Below are 25,126 nucleotides of genomic sequence, written 5' to 3'. Positions count from 1 at the left end.
TGTCTCTTCTGAATACTTCATTAGTACTTGCTAAATCTCTGGACACATTCTGAACAATGTGCCATGCTTTTTTAAAGGTTTCAAAGAACTACATAAGAGAACCACTGATCTCACAAATTCATCTCTGTGTTCAAATCTTTTCAGAGTAAGTGGAAATTCTTAAGAGTGATCTGGCAGTGATCACCTGCATGTGGCAGGTTTTGGTGCTCTTCAGTGAGCCCATGTGACTTGAGACTATAGCTCTTTATTGCACTGGAATAAAATCTGGGTCAGATGATACAGCTGATTCAGCTTTACATGAGCTGGACTGGCTGTCTTGGTGTTAGCATGTGATGTTTATTGGAAGAAAAGTAGCTTACAGTAAGATAAAGCAAGATAGGGTTTTAAAGATTTTCAAGTAGTTGATACAAAAAAAAAAATCTATTGTGGTTGAACGGATGTAATAAGTTTTGCTTTGTTGTCTTTGGTAACAGCTTCTTCTCAGGCTACTGCTGAGAGGGGCTTGCCAAAAGATTCTGCCTTGCACATACACATCAGGCTGGTGCCAGATTTCTTTTCATGGCATTGTTTTTTAGATTTTTCCTAATGCAGAATTGGAGGGGAATATCCACCATCCTGCCCACTCCTGTGCCTGACGTGCTTCAGACAAACAGCTGTGCCCAGGTTCATGCAACTCTGCTCCAGTCCCAACATCATCTTGTTTTGATAAACATGTTGCTGTGTGAAAGCCCTGTGGATTACTCTGAGACACAACACTCTTTGCTCCTTAGACCCTGGTTTCTGAGTGGTGTTTATGTGACCAGTGTGTGCTTTCACACAGAATATGCTTACTCACTATCAGGTTGTATGTAGGGTTGGGCTGGAGGTTAAGAAGAAGGAGGCAGATAACTGTTCTAGAAAGGTAAGTGCAAGTAAGCTGAGATTGCCAACTGCCCCTGACTGACAGAGTAGTGTGCAGTGTGAATCAGCCTGCTGGATGCCTGGGAATGCAACTCAGCGTGGCTGCAGTTTCCTGCTCAAGAAGGGAGACTTCATTCAGTACCTACCTGGTCCTGAGAACTTGCATGTCTTTTATTACTCATCTTCTGTAAGAGTTTTAATCTTGATGCACAGATAGCATATACAAGAAAAGAAAAATACACTGGTGTGCCAAAATGGACAAGATTTTGTGTAATTTATGAAGCCAACATGACAAAAGAGCATTAAACTTCTGATTTTAATTATCTTTTATTAATATTATAATATTTAAGTGCTAAATAATTCCAGTTACAACTTGCAGAGTATGCAGAAATACTTAATACATCTGTACTTTTCTTTTTCTGTCCGTGACTTGAATGGCAAAGGGAGGGAAACCAGCTTTTTGATGAAGGATGAATATAGTCTAAAAGTAGGCATAAAAGTCACAGAACTATTATTAACAGTAAATTTGTATGAAAATAAATCAAGTTGGTGCTTAAGGGAAGGACTGAAACTCAGTCTGAGTTTGTATTTCTATGTATTTTGTATTCTAGGTCTGGCATGATACTACATAATTCAAAGGGATACCTAGTCAGTCATGGTAAGTTTCCATTTTTCATCCTCAAAATGTTTTATAATTACTGACCATTCTAGGAAGATTTCTGCTGGGTCAGTGAAGCTGCATCTCAATGCATCCACGTGTTTAGCTGTATCTTTCCCATAGGGTACACAGAGTATAAAAGAAATGGAAAATAATTTTCCAATTAATTTCAATGTTGCATGAGTCAGTCTTGCAACAGCAGAAAACTCCTGTGGGCACATTCTTAATGCTTTTGCCATCTTTTGTAAAACTGAGTCGCTCTTGCATCTTCCTAGCCTTCTGCCACTTTGTCAAGCACAAACAGAGGGGCGAGAATTCTGTTCCGGTTTGTTTCCACAATGCAACCATTTAGCACCATTTCATCCAAAATGATGTGCACTCTGTCCAAATTGAACATGATCTAGAAACATTTCAAGTTAAGTGTATTTTGAACAACGTGAAGATAATTCAGAAAAAATCTCAGGCTCCTAAGTCTTCAATAAAAATTAACAAAAATCAGTACTTCTTAATTTATTCCAGTTTATTTACCATTATTTTAATAAAGCTAAGGAAACAGTTCAACTGATGCTTTTTTCTGATCACAGAGTGGTCAGAATTAGAGAAGTTGAAGCCCCAGCAGTATCCTGTCCTGGAATATAGCACTAATACATAGTTGCAAAAAACAGGTGAACTTACACTTAGATGTAGGTGGTTAATTTTACTGTCTGCCTGACATGTATTGTCTAGATATGAAATGTTATCAAGGGGTCACAACCTTCTATGTGAAGATGCAAAAATTCTACATTCCTCCAAGAAAGGTAATTAGCAAGTTCTTAAGCACTAGATTGTCAAAATTTCCTTGCCCTGAATAACTAACAGTATTTGATCTGCTTGGACGTAGCTTAATAGGAGTATGCTGATACATAAAGTTGAGTCATTGATCTAGCAGTAAATCTCATAAAGAAGAGGAAAAGTAAATAAATAAATTAGCACATTGGTCCATAAGCACATCTGCCTTTCTGCCTTTCCCTAACTTTATCTAACAGCATCTGTCTAAACAAAACGGCCTTCCAGGGGTATGAAGTGGTGGGCAGTCATGACACATGAGTGCATACATGCAGACATGAGTGTCCAGCACATCCACTGAACAACTGCCAAGGGTTATGCCGTGAAAAAAATACTGGGATGTTGCCATTTATCTCCAGAACCTGAAATGGAAATGGGCACAGCAAAGCAGCCTGCTGGCTGCAGCTGTTATGCCTCACTGACATACACACACAGAGCATGAATAACCCTTTATCTGCCTTGCTCTCCGCCTGTTGCTGCTCTTTACATGTGTTCTATGCTGCTTTGCTGAGTGCAACAGGTCTGCATTGCCTTCATTTTGTACCTTCTAAACCTTGCCCATGTATTGAGGACTGCTGCAGTGGAGCTAGCAAGACTTTGTACAGTAACTGCTAAATACATCTCTCAATACTTCCCCCCCCCCCTTTGAAGAGTCTCTTGAGTGTCTTCTCTCCCATTCTGCTATTTATGACACTGTGAATTGAACTCAAAAAGACAGCCTGGTTTTGTTCTAGTGTTTCTAGTTATGTTAGTGGTTTTCCCTGCTAATCAGTGGAGTAGCAAGAATCATGTTTTTGGAATCATCAAGAATTTCCTCTGCTCTCTGATAATAGAGATCAGTCTTATTTTTTGAACACAACTCAGGCATTGAAGAAGACTGCTCTGTCTCCTGGCTGCCAGTGGCTCAGACTTTGGCAGTCAGCCGTACTGCTCTGCCCAAGAGCTGGAGCAGCGTGAGTACTGAACTGCAAATGACAACAGCTCGGGAGCCAGGTATCTATGTATTTGTTCCTCCTTGCTGCAAATGCTCTGGGCTGAACTTGGTGCTACTGCTTGGTGTGTTTGTGCAGAAGGGGAAGCAATTGTAGCACTGCTCCAGCAGAAAGTGTTCTGCTTGACCAAGAGCACAGCATATCTAAGTATCTGTAGTAGCACAATTCAGGTCCCCAGATAACTTTTCTACTAATTACTGCTAGGTGAGAAACTATAGCTGTCAGCAGGGTCTTGGGGATGGCCATGGTTCATCGGCTTCCAATTTGCTGACCTAAACTTAACTACCTAATTTAATTCTAAATAATTTTTTAAATACCAAACTTCTTCCTGAATCTGACCATAGGGCCTGCATTGTTTCTAAAAATTGTGTCTTTTGATACTGAGGAGCAGTGCTGTCCTTACAACTTCAAACAGTCATGATTTCTGTGGTACCAAAGACAGGTGGTAGCTTTACTTGGCTTGGTAGTTTAAAGATTGAAGCCAAATTTCTTGCTGTGATAAACTTATTGAGTAAATCAGCCTTTACAGAAATATTTTAATCTGAGAAATTAGGATTTCTTTATTACAGTAATGTGAGAATTTTTAGAAAGACAGCTGTTGTGCTGCTTAGTTGACCTCTGGCACTGCTCTGCACTGGGCTACAGGATCTGTTAAGGAAATTAGATAACATTCCATTCAGTTTCTGTTAGTGAGAAAGCCAACTCCTCCTGGCTTTTAATTTTTACACTCTACCACTGATTCACACTGCCCCAGTTCCCATGGCAGAGCCCAGACATTCCTCTTCCTCTAACAGTTCCAAAAATCTAAAACCCAGACAACTTAATCAACCAGGATCAGTGACGATGCAGCAACCTGCCACCCCCATCTTACTTTTCTGCATCATCCCATTTAAGAAAACATTTAAATCACATTTTAAATGACATTTTGTCATCACTGTTTATTCCCCTGCTGTATTTCCAGAAAAGCCAATACCATGTCAAAGGAAAACTGTACCCATGCAAAGAATCTTGGAGCTGGTTCACTCAGACCCAAAGTAGTTCAATGAGATTACAATTTCCCTGCAGGCCTTTCCAGGTTATTTCCAAATGGGCTTACTCCATTGCAGAAAAGTGGGATGACTTCTGTCCATCTCTAATATGGTAGTCTCACAGTCATCATTCCAGAAATAGTAATTTCATCTGCAGTTTGAATGGGGATACTAATACCATTCTGGAATGATTATAGACTTGATTTTGGAAGGTCCCAAAGCATTTAGCCTCTACCCTCAACCTAACATTCCACCTCTCTTCACCACAGTGTTCTTGGCAAACAATTGGATTGTACAGGGAGCAGCTCTTTCTTTTCCCCTTCCTGTGAGTTTCACCTATGCTTTATGGTTACACCTTGCCCAACACAGCTCAGCCATTCATGTCTGAATGCCCTGCCCAGGGAGGCATATGTATTTGATCCTTAGCAAGGCTCATCCTCCCCACCTGTTAACTTGTTTTGCAAGTGACCCCAAATTTCAGGGTTTAAAGCCCTGAAGTCATAATCCACACCCAACTGAAAGCAGCCAAGCAAACCAGTTTGAGCAGCTGGCAACAGGAAAAAGCTGTATTTGGTGTTTGCACTGCCATGTACTCCACCCAGAGCTGTCATTTAAGGTGCTGCTTCCAGTAAGAATCCTGGCTACCCACAAAAAGAGCACTAAGGGACTTTCACTAGATCCAGGCAGAGGAGAACAGAACTTTTTAAAACAAGAATGCAGAGGAAAACATGTTAATCTCTACATGCCAGCCTGGGCCAAGGTGAGTCCCCCCTGGCTTTGGCTTCTCAGTTTCTGGCAATGCTGCAGCAAGCTGCATACCAAGCAGTAGAAGTAAATGGTACCTACACAACTGGCATTTTAAATGTTACACTGATTTTTGGTAACTTAGAGCTCCCCTTCTCAAAGACATTAATGGTACTTTCTATTATCTCTTTTATGGCAAATGCATACTAAGAGGAAGGACATGTGACACAAGGATTGTGTATATTGACAGTTGAGCAGGGAAGAGGGGAACGAAAGAAGGGGAAAAGGCACAGCTAGGACTTACATGTAATAAATAACTTCTTCCTAGGGAGGCATTTTAAGAGACCTCAGGGTTTTCCAGACAAGTAATTTAAGGGTGTGTCCACACTTAAGGGATGATGAAGTGCACCTTGTGATCACAGACCACACCCAGGAGCACAAACAAAGCTTTCTAGATAACAGTACAGGTACATATGGGGCAGATGGTTTGCTACTGAATATACAGCACTACAAACCCTTGATTTCCATAATGTACATTCATCTTCAACTAGAGGTTATTTGGAGTTGCTTCTTTATTTAATGTAGACTCACACATTCTGACTTATCTTTGCCAATGTTCACTTTCAATAACTTTTAACCTTTCTAATGGCAGGCATGTTTAAGGCACTGAAACCCATTAAATGCTTTCTTGACTATTTCTTCCTCAAATGACTACACTGATATTAAACAGGAGACAAAGGTGCCTTCAATTCTGTGAAATTCTAGAACAACTAAGCTAATTTTAAGCAAGTCTTATAGGTTTCCATTTTACCCACTTATGTTACAGTGAAAACTGACGTGCATCCTTATAAATTCAGAGAATGAATTCATCATTCAATTTTCACACTCCTTAAATGCACTGTATTCTCAGTGTTATCCCACAGGGAACTGAAGACTAGTTGATTCACATGAAGTGTTGCCTGTATCAAAGCTTCTTATCTATCCTAGGAGGAGCAGCAGCAGCTAGTTGCAATAGAATGTAATGGCTTTTTTGGATCAAAACATTTTTCAGATGCTTAGTCCTAGAGCACTCTGTCACCCCCTCCCTTCTCACAAGGGGAGCATAAGTATATATTTCTCTAGAAGTTAATAATGTCTTCAACTGCTTTCACCAGTTCAGGCAATAGAAAAGTTACCTTTCATAATTTGAGAAACTGTCATACTTACCAGTGTTTTGTTGCTCATAAAGCTGCTGTCCTAACGTGTTTTTATGGTCTCTTTTGTCGTCATCATAGCAAGAAAGTAGTTCCTACCCCACCCAAGCTGGAGTTTTAGTGCTTCAGAAAACCCTGCCCACTTATTTTATAGACAAAGTGTGGTTTATCAAGTGCTATTAACACATTAGGGCATAACACCCCAAGGACAATTTCAGTACTTGTTCATTCAGCTGGCCCAACAACACTGCTTACTGGTATTAAAAACAATCCAATGTCATTCTAGCCTAGGTACTTGTAAGTGTGCAACTGACTCTCAAAATGAAAAGGGACATCATATAATGGCTAAGTGGTTCATAATTCACACATGAAAGCTTCTATAAAAAGCTGGCTGCTCTCAAGTACTTAACCAATAGGTAATCTGTGTTCATTTTTGCAGAATACATGAGAAAACTGTGCAATTGTTCATGCATTGTTTAGCATCATACCTGCCTATGTCATACACACCAACATGATGTGTAAATCTTGTTGGGAAGGATTCAGACCTGACCCAGTCCCTGCCTTGTGCCCAAGGCACCCTTCCTGACATCTGGCTCCAGACAGACCATGACATGAGCTACAGTGTGGATGCCCTGGATGAATTCAGGTGTGGACCTAAATGAAAGCTGGAGTTCTGCCCCTGCTGGAACTGCATTGCCAGGAATACTGGGGTAATGCACTATGTCTGGGAGCTGCAAGAACCAGTGCACATGCTGCAGGCTTGGTGTGGGCTCCAGGGACATCTCAATTGTGTGATAGGCTCAGCCTTTGGATTTAACTGGGCTTTTTTCTGTGCATGGCTGAATAGCCTTAGTAATTATGGTCTATTTTAAATGGCTTTTGAGTTCATGTAATTTCCTTCTATTTTTTTCATGTTAGTAAACACTACTGGCAATATAAAATAGCCACTATCACATTTAAAATAAACTTCCTATGGATCTGTACACAAAAATTATAGCAGGGAGTCAGGAAATTATGAGTCTCCTGCAAGATATTCTGTAAACAAAGACTCTGTAAATAGTACTTGGTGTTCACTGTTGCAGACCTCAGAAGACACCTTCTCCAGCAGATATTTTGCATCCAAGCTAACTGCACTGAGCACAAGAGTTAGTGTGAGACCATTTGGCAAAGGCAATGGTTTAAGCACAGGTGAGGATATTTTCTTTCACGTTATGAAAGGCAAGTTGATGGTTTATTTCTTGCACTGCAATAATAGCTAAAGGCACTTTCCCAGATTGTTCTTCTGGGTCAGCTATTCAAGCTGTTGTCAAAAATAAACACAGTCCTGAACAATCCACTTCATCTTAGTTACACCTCTGCTTTACATTTAATAAGGGAGGGTATCTCATCTGGACTATTTTAGGTAGCTTTTCAACTTAAGAATTAAGCTCTTCCTAAGTGAGAGAATTATTTTGTACATATATTGAAGTGAAATTTTTTATTGTAAAGTTGTTCCTGAAATGTATATCAAAAAAGTGCACTTCTGAATGCTAAAGCTACATACTTTGTGCATATGTCATATGTGTTAAGGAGAGACCTATCAGACACGAGCTTTTCCAGTATTTTTCCACTATGACCAAGTAAGTTAGAAATACACACTCCTATTTTCTAAATATTTATATTCATATCATCACGCAGATGAGACCGATGTAGATGAATTTCTGCAGGAATCATTCAGACATGATATTGCACCTGTTTCCAACATTAGTGTTGGCATATAATGCAACAACTTCTCCAAACAGTGCAGACTAAGGACAGGGTGCCATCCACAGGGATCTGGACAAGCTCCAGGAGTGGGACCATGGGAACCTCATGAGGTTTAACAAGACCCAGTGTTGGTGCTGCAGCCTGCTCAGAAGGACTTGGGGGTGCTGCTGGCTGAGAGGCTGCACATGAGCCAGCCATGGGCACTGCCAGCCCAGAGAGCCAAACGTGTCCTGGGCTGCATCCAGAGCAGCGTGGGCAGCAGGGCCAGGGAGGGGATTCTGCCCCTCTGCCCTGCTCTGCTGAGACCCCACCTGCAGGGCTGCATCAGCTCTGGCTGCCAGCACAGGAAGGACATGGAGCTGCTGGAGTGACTCCAGAGGAGAGCCACCAAGATGATTAGAAGGGCGGAACATCTCTCCTATGAGGAAAGACTGAGAGAATTGGGATATTTCAGCCTAGAGACGAGATTTAGGAGTGACTTAATTGGGGCATTCCAGTATCTGAAGAGGAGCCTTACAAGAAAGCTGGAGAGGGATGTTTTACTAGGGCTCGTAATGACAGGACAAGGGGGAAATGGCTCCAAGCTGAAAGACAGCAGATTAGATATTAAGAAAAAAATCTTTACTGTGAAGGTGGTGAGGGACTACCCTAGGTTTCCCAGAGAAGCTGTAGATGTCTCATTCCTGGAGGTGTTCAAGACCCAGGGTGGACGGAGCTCTGAGCAACCTGGTCTAATGGAAAGTGTCCCTTCCCATGGCAAAGGGGTTGGAACTAGATGACCTTTCAAGTCTCTTGCAGCCCAAACCATTCCATGATATGCAGCAGCCTTTCTCAGCTATTAAATGGGCTAGTGGGAGTAGCTCAAAGGTGTAGAGCTCTTGGTAGGAAATTGCTGAGCAGAGGCAGCAGAATTCAGAATAGTCAGTATACCAAATGACTGATAATCGGGCAACTGTATGATCAAAGCACACTATATGGAAACATAGGGGATTCTTTTTATGTGTAAGTACTAAATAGGTCAGGTCAGTCTCTAATTTGGCAAAGCTCATATACATGAACACATAGTTCACGATTAGAACTAACTGAATACAAAAATTGTATTTCTACAATCGCTCACACACCTTAAGTGTCCCTTCACACTGGAGTATCATTATTGCTCTTTCATAGTATTAGTGAATTTAAGGGGGTTTTACTAACACCACAGCATTTTCTAAATTTCAGGAAGGAAATGTGGATAATATGTGTGAATGTATGTACAAACATACATACATACACATATATATGTATGTATGTGTGCGCGTGTATATATATAGTCAGCAAATGAGGCAGTTACAGCATGTAGCAAGCTTTAAAATATTTTCAAAAGTGAAATTAATTATTTCCTGTTGTTTTTTGTTTTGTTCTTTCCTTTTTCAGTAAAGAAGTAAGAACAAGAAAAATTACAGACTTTTTCTATGTTCTTCATAAGTGGTAATTCATAAATAAACTAAATTACTTGACAGTACTTAATTGCAAGATGGCAACTGTATTTCAGGTGTGTAACTGAAACTCTTTCTACCAGCAGATCTGCATTTAACCAACAACAAATATAAGCATAAGAACTGCTGGAGTAGAGTCAACACACAGTGCAATTGGAAAAACTGAGAAGGAAGACGTGCTACATTCTCCTGGTTTAATTTTTCCAGTATTGTGCTTTATTTACTTACTATTTGTGTTTAATTGTTCAGGACTGTATTTTAGTATTTGTATTTGGGTTAGTTTTAAATCATATTTTAATTAATACCCTGCAAAACATAAGCACGAAAATACAGCAGTGTAAGGGTAGGAGTGGGAAAAGAAATTAACACCTGGTTTCCTAAATATTCTCCTCCCACGTTTTTCCCTCCTTCCAAACATACACAGTAAAACTCAGATCAAACTGCAAACATAATCTTACAAATAGTGCTGCTATTTGGCTCAAGACACAGCTGTGACATTCAGTTGTTATTACAGTAATTTCAATATCTATTTTATTGTAACTCAAAGTGAAACCTTAAACTACTGAAGCCTGAAAGTTCCCCATGAATTTAACTTTTCATGTACTTAGCTCTCTCAAAGCAAGCTCTCTGTGTCTTACTTTAAATGGAACCAGGCTTATTTTAATGATGGAGGATTTAAATAGGTGAACATCACCTATGCTTTCAGAAAGGTGCCAAAATGGTGCTACTTACTCCAAGTGCAAAACTGGTGAACATCTGCATTGACTTGAGTGACAGTCAGTGCTATGAAGACAGTATGAACTGGAACATACACCAAAAAGTGATAACAAATGGATTTCTGATACTGAAAAGGATACATCTAATTCACTCTGCAAGGAAAAGAGATAGACAGCCATTGGTTATATTTTGATCTCTTATCTGAGATGATCTCATCTCATAATCATTAAACATAACACATCCCTTCAAAGGATAAAGAAAGTCTTCAAAACAATGACAGAAAATTTTATAGTGATTCAGATTTCTGTTCTGGACTGGACAATGACAAGTTCTTTCTTGCATCGCTGCTTTGCTTTACATGTGTTATCTGTCTATGTAATCAAAGCTAATGTTTTACTGACCTCAGTAAAACATTAGCTTTGATTACATAGACAGATAACACATGTTATCTGAGGTCACCTACAAGTAACAATTTGAATATAGGCAGTGCCATCTGAGTGAGTGGGTGGAAAACCAGCAGCTCTAATCATGGCAGTTCCAGCCCTATATTCTTCCTCCTTCTGCAAAACCAGGACGTTAATGCCAAGTTTACACAGTGAAAATGGTTGCTGCAGATCATTTCAACAGCAAAATTGAGACACTGTATATTCCCATGGCTGTGGTAGTGGCTGCATATATTAGGAAAGGCAAGGCAACTCCAAGCTTTGGACTCTTAGCACTTCTAAGTATTCTCCAGCCCCAGCAACACAATTCTTCATATAGTCATCATTTCCCTTCTATTTTTGGATTTATCCCAAGCAGTATTACTCACTTAACCAAAATGTCTGAGTTAGAAGCCCTCATGGTCTCTCTGCAGTCAGCAGCAGAGATGGGGACCTTCCCCAGTTGACTCGGCACACTTGAGGCATGACTCACTTTCTCGAGATACTCATCGGTCTCCACTGCCAGTAAAGGGAGCTTAGGATGACCAAATTTCTAACTTAGGTGCCTCAGTGAAATACCTAAACTTAGAAAGAATTAATCACAGCCTTAGCACTTAAGATCTTGCCAAGTTGGGTGGAGATTCCCCTGTCTCTAAAAGAGGGAATCTTTACCTGCTACCGAGAGAATTGAGTTTGATAATGTGGTTTTCATTCATGGTATAAACCTGGTTTTAAGGCAGAGTAAAGCTGGTAAGGTTTTACTGGTAAAATTGCTACTACTACTGTGGTCTAAAGATGATCTAAACTGGACTAGTTCTACTCTACAGGCCTCTGCTGAGTGACTCTGCCATTCTTCAATTAGAAGTTTTTAATCCATCACAGAAATTGCATTTTAAGGGCCTGATCAGTTTAAGTTTTCTCAGCAGTAAAAAGTTGTTGGAGACATTGGAATTCTGACCAGTGTGCAAAATTTTTCTTGGACAGCCATATAAAAGTGAAGGGGACTCAGAATTACATCTCACAAGCCACTTTGAAAGCTTTCCCCCTAATTCCATTAATGTTTGTTCTCATATCTGAATTCAAGCTCTGTAAACTCCATTAGATAAAAATTGAGTATGGGAGAATGTTTAAAGCTCTCAAGTCTAAAAATAATAGATGACAAAATGTCCTTTTAAAGTGGGACACATGTTCTCTCCTTTCCCAGAGTTCTGTCTCCATCGCCATCATCATAATTTGGGATTCTGCTAAAATGCTGCAAATCCTAAATAGTAATTTGTAAAAGTACAGACTTATATTTTCTTGCTCTGTGGTTACTGCCAGAAACCCCAGCTAGAATTACAGCCCTTGTCTTTTGTGCTCTGCCATTTATTGTGTTATATGATATTAAAACCAGAACCATCAAATGGCATGAGATTTCTTTTAGCACCCCCCTTTTAGGTTCCTCTGTGTCAAACGCAAAACGCTATGGAAAATTAAAAAAAACCCCTCTGGTATGATGAACTCAGCAAATTTCCAACAGCTATCAGTGGTTGGGTTATATGTGTGGTCAAAGGATTATATATACTACATTTATATGTACAAGAACTACATCTATTTTTGCTCTGCTTTAATTGCATAACATTTGAGAGGTGGTTGGCGATTATTAACTCAATCAGACAAATAAGACTAAATTTTATTGTGCATTCCTGTGCTGCTGAGATCTAATCCCATTCCTAGTTATCACTGCTTAGGCTGGGACTACAGTCAGCAATTTTAAGAGAAATTCTGAGCTCAGTGCAGTCAGAGAATGATATACTTAGTGCAAGCAGTTTCCATGGCTGGGGCAATGTCAGTTGAGATAAGAGCGTAAAAGATTTGCGAAGCATCTAAACAGTGAAGGGAGCAGATGACTTTGTCAAGCATGTCCTTGAATTCACAGAGGGAGCTCTGCCATGCCTGCTACAGTACTAGAACTGGGAAAGCAGTTATAGAACCTGCATACTGATATTTTGTATGTACAGTTACCAGTGTAGTACTGTCAAGTATCTGACTACAGAGGAAACTATCCAGTCCTCTTGTCTGAGAGGGATATCCAACACATTTCAGCAGAGGATAACTGAAACTGTGCCAAAGTATGATTCCAGTCAATTTTTTTTGTAACAAGATTATTACAAACCCTATATTAAATAGAAAATGTTCCAACCAGAATCACAAAGCTGCATTTTCAAACTTTGTAAAACAAGCAAGCAAAAAAATTTCACCACCAAAAGGAAGAGTGTCATTTTAAAGGGAGCCATGTCTGATGTTGAATCCTTAACAAAATTACTATCTCTATAATAGTTGTTTTATCAGATATCCACTGTTGCTTGACAACAATATGGGGAGTACAAGTACAGACTGGTTTTTGAGGTTTCTTTTGCTCCATTCCTCTGATCTTGTTCAGTGAGAGTGATGTCAGTTCCCTGCTTCATGCTTACACCATCTTAATAATGAATGAAGTTCATTTGGGGAATATAATACTATAAAGTGCATAAGAACTGCAAAGTAAACCTCCTTTATTTCTTTAAAACATATAAAATGCCTATGGCTAATTTAAGAGTATATGACCCAAAGAAACCCCATAAAACCCATAAACCCATGCTTTTCTAACAGAAATATTTCTGGTATTCCTTGTCTGATAATTTATAACCCATGTATACTTCTACTTCTCTGAAAAAATCAGCTCATACTGCCTTTCCCGACAGTGATAATATTTATCAAAATTCTAAAATATTAAATATTTTTCTCCCTTGATTTATTCTCTGAAATGACACTTCCACCAAGTTTTGAAAGAGAAAAAATGTTTTGTAACAGATTCAGTGTATCACTCACCACTCTGCTGAAGTATTTGTCCAAAACTTCCACAAAATTATGAATTAGTTCATATACTGCCATCTCATTCTGAAATTAAAACCAACTGAATATTAAATCAACATCTACAAAATGTAATAGTATTCTTTGTGTTAGTTCAGTTTGTGGTGAATGAAAAGCCATTAGGCAATAGAGCAAGCCCTCTGCTCAGGCCATGTAGTCACCCAGCTGAGGTGCTGAGAGCTGGGCACCCCTGGGCAGTGCTCAGGGCAGGAGCTCTGGGCTGGCCACACAGAGCAGCTCTGAACACCCAATGGATTCTCTCACTGGGTGCTGCCATCCCCCTGCTGCCCTTGTCCCACCCCCTCCCAGCTCAGCTCAATGGACACACACAGCTAACTAGGTTAAGCTTACCCATGCTGAAGTCACACCAGCCAGCTGTAGCACAGAGCCAGCCTCTGCTGGGCAATTTCTGTAGCAAAGCCAAAATAATTTGTCCCAAATTGCCTGCCATGATAACCTTGACTTGAAGATACTGTGGTGGGCAGCAGCTACCTTCAACACCACCCTGTTAAGGTCTCCAACAGTAAGTGCTGAATTAATTTCTGAGAATTTCTGAATTAATTTTTGAGTCATCAGTGCAAACACTAAGACTCCCAGGTGCAACCTGAACATATGAAATAGCAGTACTTGTCAGGTTTCAGATACCTTTTTTTTAATTTCCCTTTTTGAAAAGTAAAATAAATTGACATCTTTATAGCTGACAGTACAGGAACTTTTTCTTTAGGACATTAAAAAGAGAGATTTTTTTTTACATTGACTCTTTGAAATTCTCTAATTGCTATTGAAAAATTCCATACTGGATGAAGACTTGAATTCTAGGCTGTGATAATCACTATAAATGTTAATTGCAAAAGAGTATATAATTTCTTACCTCTGTCTGGTCGATGCCAACAACTATGAAAAGGGCTGCATACTGTCGGTACACCAGCTTGAAGTCCTTATACTCAACAAAAGAGCACTAGGCAGAAGCAAAATGAGTCAAATATAGCAGCTGCCATTTAAACATACAACAGTATAAAGCACATTGCTCAAAGGACCTGAGCTTTCAGGTTCATAAGACCCACAGCGAACATGGATTTGCCAAGATTCATCGATTTTAACTTGAAAGAAATTTAGTACGGTAACTGTTACACCACACTTTTCATCTGCTGACAAAAAACATGCCACCACTTTTTAAATGGAGAAACTGAAACATGCAGAACTGAAGTTACTTGTTTGGTGTTATAAAGGCACCCAGTACTTTCCCACAATTTTCATTTGCAAGCCCTTTCAAAAAGAGACCTAAAGGTAATTTTCCTATTTAAAAAAACTATCGATATTTTAATGTAAAAATTAAAAATACTAGACTTCCAGACCCAGTGGGGAATTAACATGTTTCCCAACGGGAGGGAGCCAGGAGATGGCGCCGTTTCACGCCGCTGGAGGAGCTGCCGCCGCCTTTTCTCTCCGTGTCATTTCGCTCGGTGCCCGAAATGGCAGCGGCAGCGCCGGCAGCTCCTCCTGCGCTGGAGCTGCGCTCGGAAATGCCCCGGCAGGAGCAGCACGAAGACGTTCCTTTCTTTAGCCACTATCAAAGCTGCGAACTAAGGGACTTGTAAGAACTGCTATTTTGATTGAGGTTTCCTAGAATGAAGTATGTGAGGAGTGCTGTGCAAGAACACACAACATTAAGGAAAAGTAAAGAAGCTAAGAAACCAATAAACTTCATTCACTGTCCAAGTCCCATACTTCTTCTCTAATTCAAGTCAATGTGCCAAAGTTCGGTGCTTTTCTTAAAGAACCACTGATTTAATTAAAGAGAGCAATGAAAATCTCAACTTTCATCCAAAAAATTTTTCAACTTCTATGTTTTCTGACTTTCTTGCAGAACACGTAAACACTTCTTTTGAATAAAGAAGTCTAATACAGAGGCCTAAAAGTTTGTGTTTCTAAACTCTCCTGTGCTTTAGATAATGTTTTCATAATTTGGGATCCTCTCCCCTAAGTTTAAACTTGGAGCTGTCAGTACTCTGCCCTCTACCTTCTGGCAAAACTGTAATATCTCAGTAAAACCAGCAATGAGTTTTTCATGACTTCTGAGCTTCTTCAAACAAAGAAGAGGAATCTTCATGACAGTGATACACACGAGTCCAAAATCTCTGAAAGCCTCAGAAAAACATATTTATTCAATACAGAATAACAGTTCAACTGACTGAACCCACAATCTAGAAACTCAATCTTTTATATCGTGGGTACAAATGAGATAATAACCTGTGATAGACACTGATAGGTTTCAGAATTATCAACAGGAAAGGTGTGAGATGCAGATAAAATAAAACCTACAAAACCTACCTCATCCTTTGAACGAGAGAGACAGTTTTTGATTACTTCAGCTTCCAGCACTGTCCGTTTATTAATTTCTACATGCTCATAATACCTTGACAGTCTTGTTTGCCCTTGTTTGTTAACCATAAGAAAAAATTTTATCATTTCTTTTTTGTTGATTTTAGTGGTAGATTTCAATTTTGGGTGCAGGAATCAGGAGAAGTATTTCTGGGAGTAGGGAAAAAAAAAGATTAGTAATACACAGGAATAAAGACTTTCTAAAAGCTATCCACCCCAGGTATGCATATACTTATGACGGAGTTTCTTGCCAAAACATACAATATTGAAAAAAAAATCTCAAATCTTTTGCACACATCCCATGGAAAAACTCCCTTTTTCCCCCACACAACTATTCACAAACTATCTACTAAATAACAGCTTTCCAATTAGAAATTTTCACATTTCAATCAAATTAATTTTTTATAGGATTTGGGAAATTGGAGGAGTAAACAATTACTTCTTCATAACCATAAATCTACTCATCATTTTCTTCCTGCATGCTAACTGGTTTGCAAACATCAGAAATTTGCCCAGTACCAAACCACACTAATGCAGTTCCTAAGAGCAAAATTTGCCCATAAGCACTTTTTCCCCTCCCCAACTTGTATTTAACACTTACATTCATACCATTGACACATCAAATTGAATGGAGAGATGACAAAGGGAAATGCATGGGCCACAACATATGGTAATTTCTTTAATGCAGAATGAGAAACTCCTAAATATTTGGGTATCTGCAGTATCAATATATATCTTGAGCTATTATATAGCTCCTGGATATATATATATATCCAGGAGCTGTTGAAATCCATCTTCTCCTGTCTGATTTCCCACCCTGATGCAAAAGGTAAATTCTGCACTTAATGAAAACTAAGTGTGGATCTTCAATAGCTGAAGAGAAATTGGTTCACATTAATTACTCAAAAGAGCTTTATCTCAATATAAATAAATATTGATCCACCCAACACCACTGAAATATAGCTTTAAAATATACCACATGCAACATACAATGAAAAAGAGCATTAAAAAGAGTACAGCATATGTCAGAATCTGCTTGCTAAACAACTGATATCTCTGATGTTTTGAAAAGCATGAAAATAGAGTAAGCTGCAGATGTAATTTTTTGAAATAGAAGATCTGGGTTATTTTCTTTAATGCCTGAGAACAATCACTGTAATGTTTTCCATCTGACTTTCTATTTGCATTCCAGATTTATTGGCCCAAATAATCTTGAGGTTTGTGCACTGGAAATAAAACAACTACTGCAAAAATTATTCCTTTTTTTCCACTTCTGAAGAGTTGGTCCTTACCTGGTGCACCTTAGGTCTCACAGCTTCTGTGACAAAGTTTAAACAGAAAAAACTATCAGGAATCCACAATCTATATACAGTGTAGCTCTTTCAGTAAAAACAGTGTATCTTAATGCAGAAAAACAACAGGAGAAAAAATACAAGGCAAACTCATCATTTTACTAGCAACTTGAATAAACTGGCTATACACCACCCATGGGTGACAAATCTCTCATGACAGTGATGCAACAAGTCCCAGTGTATTGTGTTGACATTAATTAGTGCTTACTTCTGATTCACAGTGGTCACTGTTTTCTGAAAAGCCACCTCTTTTGCCATCACTTGGATCTCAAGAAAATGACCTTTTTTTTCTCAGTGTACTGTGGTTTACTCTACAAAGAAGTTTAGATTTCCATATGTAATTTCAAATGTATTTGTACTAATTTGAGTTGATCCTGAGAATTCATTCTTAGTTGAGTGACCCATAGCTCAGGATCAGTCCTCAAGATAACACAGTCTATTTGGAGTCATGACAGTCTCAGAGCTTTCTCACCTCCTCCAGGCACGTGAAGCCTCTCCAGGATCACACTCCTGCTCTGTCACTCCCTCAGCAGAGTCGTGGATGCTGGTCACTGCTGCTGCCGTGGCGCACGTGGCTTGTGCACTGCACCCAGGGCTTCTGAATCAGCACAGTTTCACTCTGAGAAAGAATAAACCAGGTCATTGAGATAAAAAATGGCCCAGACAGAAATATATGATGGGATCTTCACTGTTGGAGGCAAGTAGACTGACATTGATGACTAAATGGGAGACTACCATCTACTATCTTTGCTGTGTTTAGTATATGGCTCCTTTTTCCCCCCACATTCTATTTTGAAGTTAGAGTTGCAATAAGATGCAATTTTATGCTTTATTTTAAAGCATAAAGTTAAAATACTAAGATGATGTAGTCAGTTTTTGATAAAAACCTTCTAAGAAGGACAAGAATGAACAACTCCTTCCAGCTCAGAACGAAGCCCCCTAGCAAGAGCCAACCTCATGACAGAAGGAACCCAAAACTTTAAAGCTGCTTAAGAAGGAGCTGTGGCATGAAAGAGAAACAAGCTAAGAAATGCTGCCCATTGTTTTAAGCAAGCTCAGACACAGGAGACCAACTGAAAAAGATGTCTGTCCATGCTAAACAGATAATAACAGGGGCGTAGACAGCTTTTCTTTTTCCATCTGATTTTTACACTTCATCTTTGTGTTCGGCACTGCTGAAACAAGAATTAATGGTTCTCTGTTTTGATCCAAGCTATTTTAATATTTTAGTCATAAATGGTACCAAGGGCTTGAGAAAAGGAGGACAGGGCGAACAGTACAACTACTCCAGGAGCACTGACAGAGCTGTTGTACTTTGAGTTACTGTTAAGCAATACATAACAGCAAAACATATGACAAATTCATATGTATGATCCTATTGCAGGATTAGCCCCTAATCCTAATTATTCCTTTATTAACCTAATCTTTGTACATGGTTAATCCCTTTCCGATGTTATGACTATTTTATCTGCATGTATCCTTATGAGTAGCCTGGATTGTTTTACAGATGAAAATATTAAGACCAGATTGGTTTTTTTAGAATCTGCACAAATGCTCTTATCCAGAATAGATTAAAAAAAGAAAAAAACTAATAAGGTTGCAAGAGAGGTAGAACCATAGTAGCCCTCAAAAGTGTTATCTGTAATATTCATAGGATTGGAAAACATAATCAACAACTTTTGAATCTGTAGGAAAGAGGTCCACTCTTTCTCTAGCCATTTCTGTATTTTCCCACCAGTCTCAAAGATAGGCTTCAAGATTTTAACCAGAAATTTTGTTCATATAAATGGCAGCACAAGCATACAGTTTTGTGCAGAAAAAGAGAAATAAATTAACAAGTTCAAATAATAACTTTGTAAAATTTTACAAAAAAGTATGCAAGCATAGTTGACTTTGAGAATAATGCTAGTGTTAAGAACATCTTAAGGGGTTTCTTTATTTCCTTTAGAACTAATTCTGAAAAAAACCCACTTGTAGTAGTAAAAGCATCTGCTTGTACAATTTAGGCAAAAAGGGAAATGACTGAGTTTTGTTTTTAACAAACAAAATTTATTTCTTCTCTTTTCATCTTGGCTTTCAAATACAGAAAACACATTAAAATTAATTTTGCATATATAGGATGTACAGAAACCGTGAAGTATAATAAACAAACAAAAAGCATATCTGTGTATGTTGATGGGTAAAGAAACCCCATTCCACCAACTTCTTTGTATTTGAGAAGCTACCTCTTATGATCAATAATCAGTACTCTGCTTAAAAAGCCAGCTATCTTTCCTCTAGTAGAAGTCTTACATGCTTTTCTGAGCATTCTCACGCACATGTCTGCGTGTACCCATGCACACACACACAGATTACGATGCTTTTATGCATGCGGAATCGTATGGTTCAAGGGAATTGCTGACAAGATGCAAGTCTTTCATATCTCTGCCATTATTTTACTCATTTTAGTAATGAAAAGACATTACTATCTGAAGGCTGTTTGTCAGAAATGAATAGGCTCTCTCATTCCAGGTCACTGGACAACTATCTGCATCACAAATGTGCTTAGGAACCAAAGACTGGAAGAGACTACCGAGATCCTGATGGACTGTCAAGTCCAACTCTCTCCATCCCAGTCAGCCATGCATTAGAAATTTTGTCCAGAACAGCCTATGGGATATGCTTCCTTGCATGTCCTACATACCCAATCTACAAAACACCTATGGAACTCTATCAAAGAATGAAGATTCCCTATAAACAAAAACCTCAGAAGGTATCGCTTGGGGAAGATGGAACAAGTCTGGAAACTGCAAACTTTCCTTCAAAAGAAATTACCTTCCGGAGTGACTATGTAGCACTCTCCTTTACTTCCCTTACAAAATATCCTGTAAAGATAATTTGGCATGCATGCAGATGACATACAGTTTTTCTACTGAGATTTAAATATGAGCTGTTACAGTGTATTAGATCTCACCCTCATTAAAGTATCTCTTGCAGATAAGTATCTATGAGAGAAAATTCATATCATGATTGGCCTGTGTGACTCACACTGCCAGGCTGATATGGTTCAGGAGTTGCTTCCAGGACATGTCAGCTCTGCAGGCTGCATAACCACATCAGACACCTCGAAGTAACTTGTCCCTGTTTGAGTGACACTCCTTTCCAGATAACAGCTGAGACCTCAGAGAGAGGCAAAGCCTGCAATACCTGTTCTGCAGATAAAAAGATCTTAAGTCTCCCATGAGGCCAACCCAGCTGATTCTACATGCAGTAATATAAAGCATATTTTAAATACAATTTTAATTATTCCTCTGGTATAGATACAAGCACTGAATTTAGTTTGTCACAGATTTCACCAATATTTATACATAATCTGACACATAAATTATAAAAAAAGAAACACAATCTAAGTTTGAATTGTACTTGCAGTACAGCTGCAATTCAAATTAGACATGTGTCTCTCAAACAAAAACCACTCCAGTCAACATCTACAGATTTGGAAGTATTTTAGTTATTTCAGCCTAAGAAAGGTTTGCAACATTCTAGGGCTCTTAGCTAGAATGTATGAGATAAAACCTCACAAAGAAGAAATGGCATGACTACATATTTTCAGAACTGCTTCACCAAGAATTAAAAATAAATGTTACATAGAACTATAGGCAAATAATGTACTTCTCTGTCCAACTCTAAACAAGTTGACTTTCTGGATGCAGAGATCTAACGGCACTTTATGTGTGTATGAAAGTAGAATCATAGGATATTCTGAGTTAGAAGGGACTGACAAAGATCATTGAGTCCAGCTCCTGGCCCTGCACAGAAAATCCCGAGTCACATCCTGTGCCCAAGAGTATTGTCCAAAAGCTTCCTGAACTCTGTCATTCACCCAGCTTAGCGCTGTGACCACTGCCCTGGGGAGCCTGTTCTGGTGCCCAACCACCCTCTGGGTGAAGAACCTTTTCCTGATATCCCACCTAAGCCTCCTCTGGCACAGCTTCAGGCCACTCTCTCAGGTCCCTCAGGACCTGTCACTGGGTACCAGAGAGAAGAGCTCAGTGCCTGCTGCTCCTCTTCCCCTCACAAGGAAATTGTTGACTGCAGTGAGGTGCCCCTCAGTCTCCTCCAGGCTGAACAGACCAAGTGACCTCAGCTGCTCCCAATATGCCTTCCCCTCCATGCCCTTCACCAAATTTAGAATAAAATGGGTTAAACTGGTATTAAAGCATTAATGAAAATTTAAAAGTGGCTAAATGATAGAGGCATGAAGCACAAGGAGGTGTAGCAAAAGTAACAAGTATTTTTAATATTTTTGTTTATTGAGCTTCCTATAGATTTATTGCACAAAGCCATGTAGCAAATAAAGACCACATACAGAATCAGAACCCTTGGTCTTCCTACTTTTGTTCTGTCAGTGAACAAGGCTTTAATAAAACTACATATTGTTTTAAATTTACCAGTAAGAGTAATTTTTGTAGTCTAGTTTATTACTGTGCCCATAACAATTCATCAAAAAGATGAAACAAGTATGTCTGCATGGCTTTAAAATAAAAACCTGTGCTCAGTTTCAGGACAGAGATTTTTTAAAAAAGCAACCTTAATTATCTAGGGAAGTCAAGAGAGGAAGGAAAGAATAAAAATGTTTTCCTTTGCTGTTGTCAAAATGCTGGCTGAATATAGTAACGGAATTAAACTGCAATAATTCCTGTATACTCAGGAATGAGGAATGTCCTGAACAATTGCAGCTAAACAAAAGGTTAAACTAGTTATGAGCTAAGTCTCAGTTTTTAATAATGACTAGGTAACTGTCAGTAGACAATAAAAAGAAATCAGCTGAGGTGGAAAGGAGCTGCACTTAGATTGCCTAATAAGTATGGAATCAGGAAGAATGGACAATGACATTTTAATAGGAAATGATTTAATGGAGGAGAAAGGAAGGACTGGATGAACTAACTGAAGCATCAATACACACCTAAAGAGAGATTGGTAATGAAAGGAAACACCAGTACTAAGACAAACAGTGCTTTTTTTCCAGTAATTAACAGAATTCCAGGTCTGTCAGGAATCGACCTTTTTTAGGAAACTATCCATGTAGTGAATGAGTACAGCATGAAAAAATTCTGAAGCGAGGCAAAACCAAAGACCTACCTTACTTAAAATGGGTGACCTATGGATCATTTGAAATAGGATGTGATGATAATTTTAAGTATTACATTTCAGAGTGGTATTTTGCAATCAAGGCAATTTCACCGTATTCAAACTACAGCCTCCAATACTGCATTGCTATCACTGATAAAACTGAGCCAGACAAAATAGACCAGTAATTTCTTGCAAAACCATCCTCACGTGGAAGAGTTTTGAACAGCGACCATGGGGCACTCTTCCTGCTCAAGAGGGGAATACATTACACACATCACAACCGAGGTATCACGAAGATTACCAGAGATTAGCCAGCTTCCAGAAACATAGCATAAATTTAATGTATCTATTCTAAACCACCTCCTTGTAGGGCAAACTCAGCGCACCATTAAACCGCGCAGAGTCTCAAAAACTGAAGTGCTGGCCCCGCGCTGCGCTGGCTGCGCGTCGCTTTAGGCCGCAGGCCCCGGCCTGGCCGCATTCCCGCCGACTCTTCCAGGCGTTCGGCACTCCCGAGTGGCGGGGCGAACCGAGCCTCGCCGCCACTTCCGATTGGCACCCGGGGCACAGAGGAACCGCCCGGCCGGGCCCCGCGCCGCCAGCCCCGACACCGACCGGCCCGGGGTCGGCGCAGGCGGGGCCGAGGCCGCCCCGCCACAGGAAGCTCCGGGCCCCGCCGCCAGCCCCGGGCCCGTCCCGCTCCCCCCGGGCGCGGCGCTCACCTCCCTCCCGCGCAGGCGCGTGGGGCGGCGCAGGCGGCGGCGGAGGCCAGGCCGCGGTTTCCCGGCAGGCGCCGCTCGCTCCCCGCCCGGCCGGGTGGGAGGGTGGGAGGGCCGCGGCGCTGTAATGGCGGCTGGCGGCGGCTCCGCGCTGCGCTGACACCCGGACCCGCTCGGCGCAGCTCCCCCGCCCGGCCCGCCCCCTCCTCCCCGCCCCAGCCAGCGCCGCTCGCCCCCTCCCCGGCCCCTGCTCCTGGCCCCCGCCGCGGGACGAGGAGGAGGGCTCCCCGCAGACAATGGACGAGCACCCAGGAGCCGGAGGAGGCGGTGGGATGGCGGCCGCCCCGAGACCGCAGCAGCCGCCGCCGCAGGCGGGTGGGAACATGAACCTGCAGTCGGGTGGGGGCTGCGTGGGGGTTGGAGCCGGCGGAGGAGGAGGGCAACAGCCGCAGCCCCAGGGCCCCGCGGCCCCGGCCGGTCAGGAGGCGGCGGGCCCCGCCGAGCTGTCCCGGCCCCAGCACTACACCATCCCGGGGATCCTGCACTACATCCAGCACGAGTGGGCTCGCTTCGAGATGGAGAGGGCGCACTGGGAGGTGGAGCGGGCCGAGCTCCAGGTACTGGGGGCCGGGGCGATCTGGGACTGGCCCGGCCGGCTCCGGGGGCCGGGCCGCGCGCGGCGTGCGGGGGCAGCGCTGCCTGGGCGAGCGGGGTCCGCGGGGCCCCCGAGGCCGAGCCGCTCGCCGTGGCCCGGGGCCGGTACCTGGGCGAGGTCTGGCGGGCGGAGCGGCGGTACCGGCGGAGGCCCGAGCCGGGCTCCCTCCCTGGGGCAGCCATTTTGGTTTGTAGCATGGCGCCCGCCCGGCTCCGGAGCGGCCCCGGCCCCGCAGGCCGCTCGCCCGGAGCCGCGGAGAGGGGCCCGCAGCGCGGCCGGGGAAGGGCGGGCGGGCGGCGCTGGGCTGTGACCCTCCTCCCCTCCTCCCCGCCGGCGGGGCGAGCTGCGCTGTGCCTTGACAGCTGCGGTCGGCTCCCGCAGCACAATGACTCCGGGGCTCCTCGGGCCCGTGCGGGTTACCGACAGCAAGAGCCTCCGGGCCTGGGAGGAGGGACTGACGCCTCCCTGCAGCTCAGCGAGCTCTGGCTTTGGAGGGAAAAGAGGGAGTTAGGAGGCGGCCCTGCCTCCCGAGCAAGGGCAGGACGAGGAAAAGGAGTTCAGGAAAATCGTAAGTGGAAGACTTAGCTAGGCATGCAATTAGAGACGGGTCGAATTTGTTCTCTCTTTCTTTCTTTTGGAGATTTCATATCGGAGAAGAGCGAGGAATCGATAAGTCTGCGGTGTGGTCATTTCAGTATACACGAAAATACCAGCTTCGTCTCGGGAACGGAAATTGACTAACTTTTCAGGATAGAGAGCAAGTGTTGTAGTTGCAATATACATTTATTGCCACTAATGTTTGCTTTTAGTAATAGGATAATTTTACTAATTATTTTTGCAAGTAAAAAAAAATCTTGCATAGACTATTACCAGTTTATGAACAGATTGCGAAATCCACTGAATGTGAGGTATCCACACGGGAGCTATTATCTTTTTATAGGACAGAAATGTACATAATAAAAATGTAAAAAAATATTAGCAGACTTCATTGCTTCCAGAAATTTTTTGTGATTTTTGTACTGAGTGAATGTTTATGGTCTTGAAGTAGCATTCCGTCAAATTGCAGTGCAACAGCAGCCGGCGTTGCAAGGCATTTACTTTCAGATTTCAGAACTAAGAAGTAGGCCTGAGCCTGGGCAGTTCTTTAGGAACTTCTTGGCTCTATAATAAGCACGTGTTTTGCACTATTTTTGTTACAACTATAATTAAGAAAGAATCAAAACTCAAAACCACCAAGGGAAGCAATTGAAAAGGTTTTACTGTTTGTTTCACTTACTGTAAGTCTTACCATTTTAAACCTCTTGAAATGGC

At 41.3% G+C, this 25,126-nt stretch overlaps 2 protein-coding genes across 14 annotated transcripts in view; one reads left to right on the top strand and one right to left on the bottom strand.

The window, feature by feature from the left end:
* Positions 1-1,208: 1,208 nt before the first annotated feature.
* On the bottom strand, positions 1,209-24,010 carry AP4S1 (adaptor related protein complex 4 subunit sigma 1). 10 transcript variants are annotated; one of them, XM_066552884.1, is made up of 8 exons: positions 22,828-23,105; positions 17,802-17,948; positions 17,270-17,295; positions 15,927-16,127; positions 14,467-14,553; positions 13,554-13,622; positions 10,297-10,433; positions 1,209-1,958 (listed from the first exon to the last, which is right to left on the bottom strand). In XM_066552884.1, exons 4-8 carry the CDS (start codon positions 16,062-16,064, stop codon positions 1,907-1,909), a joined length of 483 nt encoding a protein of 160 aa, XP_066408981.1. In that variant the 5' UTR covers positions 16,065-16,127; positions 17,270-17,295; positions 17,802-17,948; positions 22,828-23,105; the 3' UTR covers positions 1,209-1,906. The 10 variants fall into 10 exon arrangements, with proteins under 10 accessions (XP_066408981.1, XP_066408982.1, XP_066408978.1 ...); XM_066552885.1 differs by having other exon boundaries at positions 17,270-17,292; XM_066552881.1 differs by lacking the exons at positions 17,270-17,295; positions 22,828-23,105 and adding an exon at positions 23,924-24,010.
* STRN3 (striatin 3) overlaps positions 23,429-25,126 on the top strand; it is a 60,698-nt gene continuing 59,000 nt past the window's right edge. For all 4 annotated transcript variants that reach the window (XM_066552876.1, XM_066552878.1, XM_066552877.1 and 1 more), the window contains exon 1: positions 23,429-23,777. In XM_066552876.1, coding sequence (XP_066408973.1) covers positions 23,457-23,777 — 321 coding nt within the window. In that variant the 5' untranslated portion in view covers positions 23,429-23,456. The remainder of the gene's footprint in view (positions 23,778-25,126) is intronic.

Source organism: Molothrus aeneus, chromosome 6, assembly GCF_037042795.1.
Source record: "Molothrus aeneus isolate 106 chromosome 6, BPBGC_Maene_1.0, whole genome shotgun sequence".
NCBI classification, from domain to species: Eukaryota; Metazoa; Chordata; class Aves; order Passeriformes; family Icteridae; genus Molothrus; species Molothrus aeneus.
The sequence above is the reverse complement of the archived record's forward strand: the minus strand, read 5'-3'. Positions and strand labels throughout refer to the sequence as shown.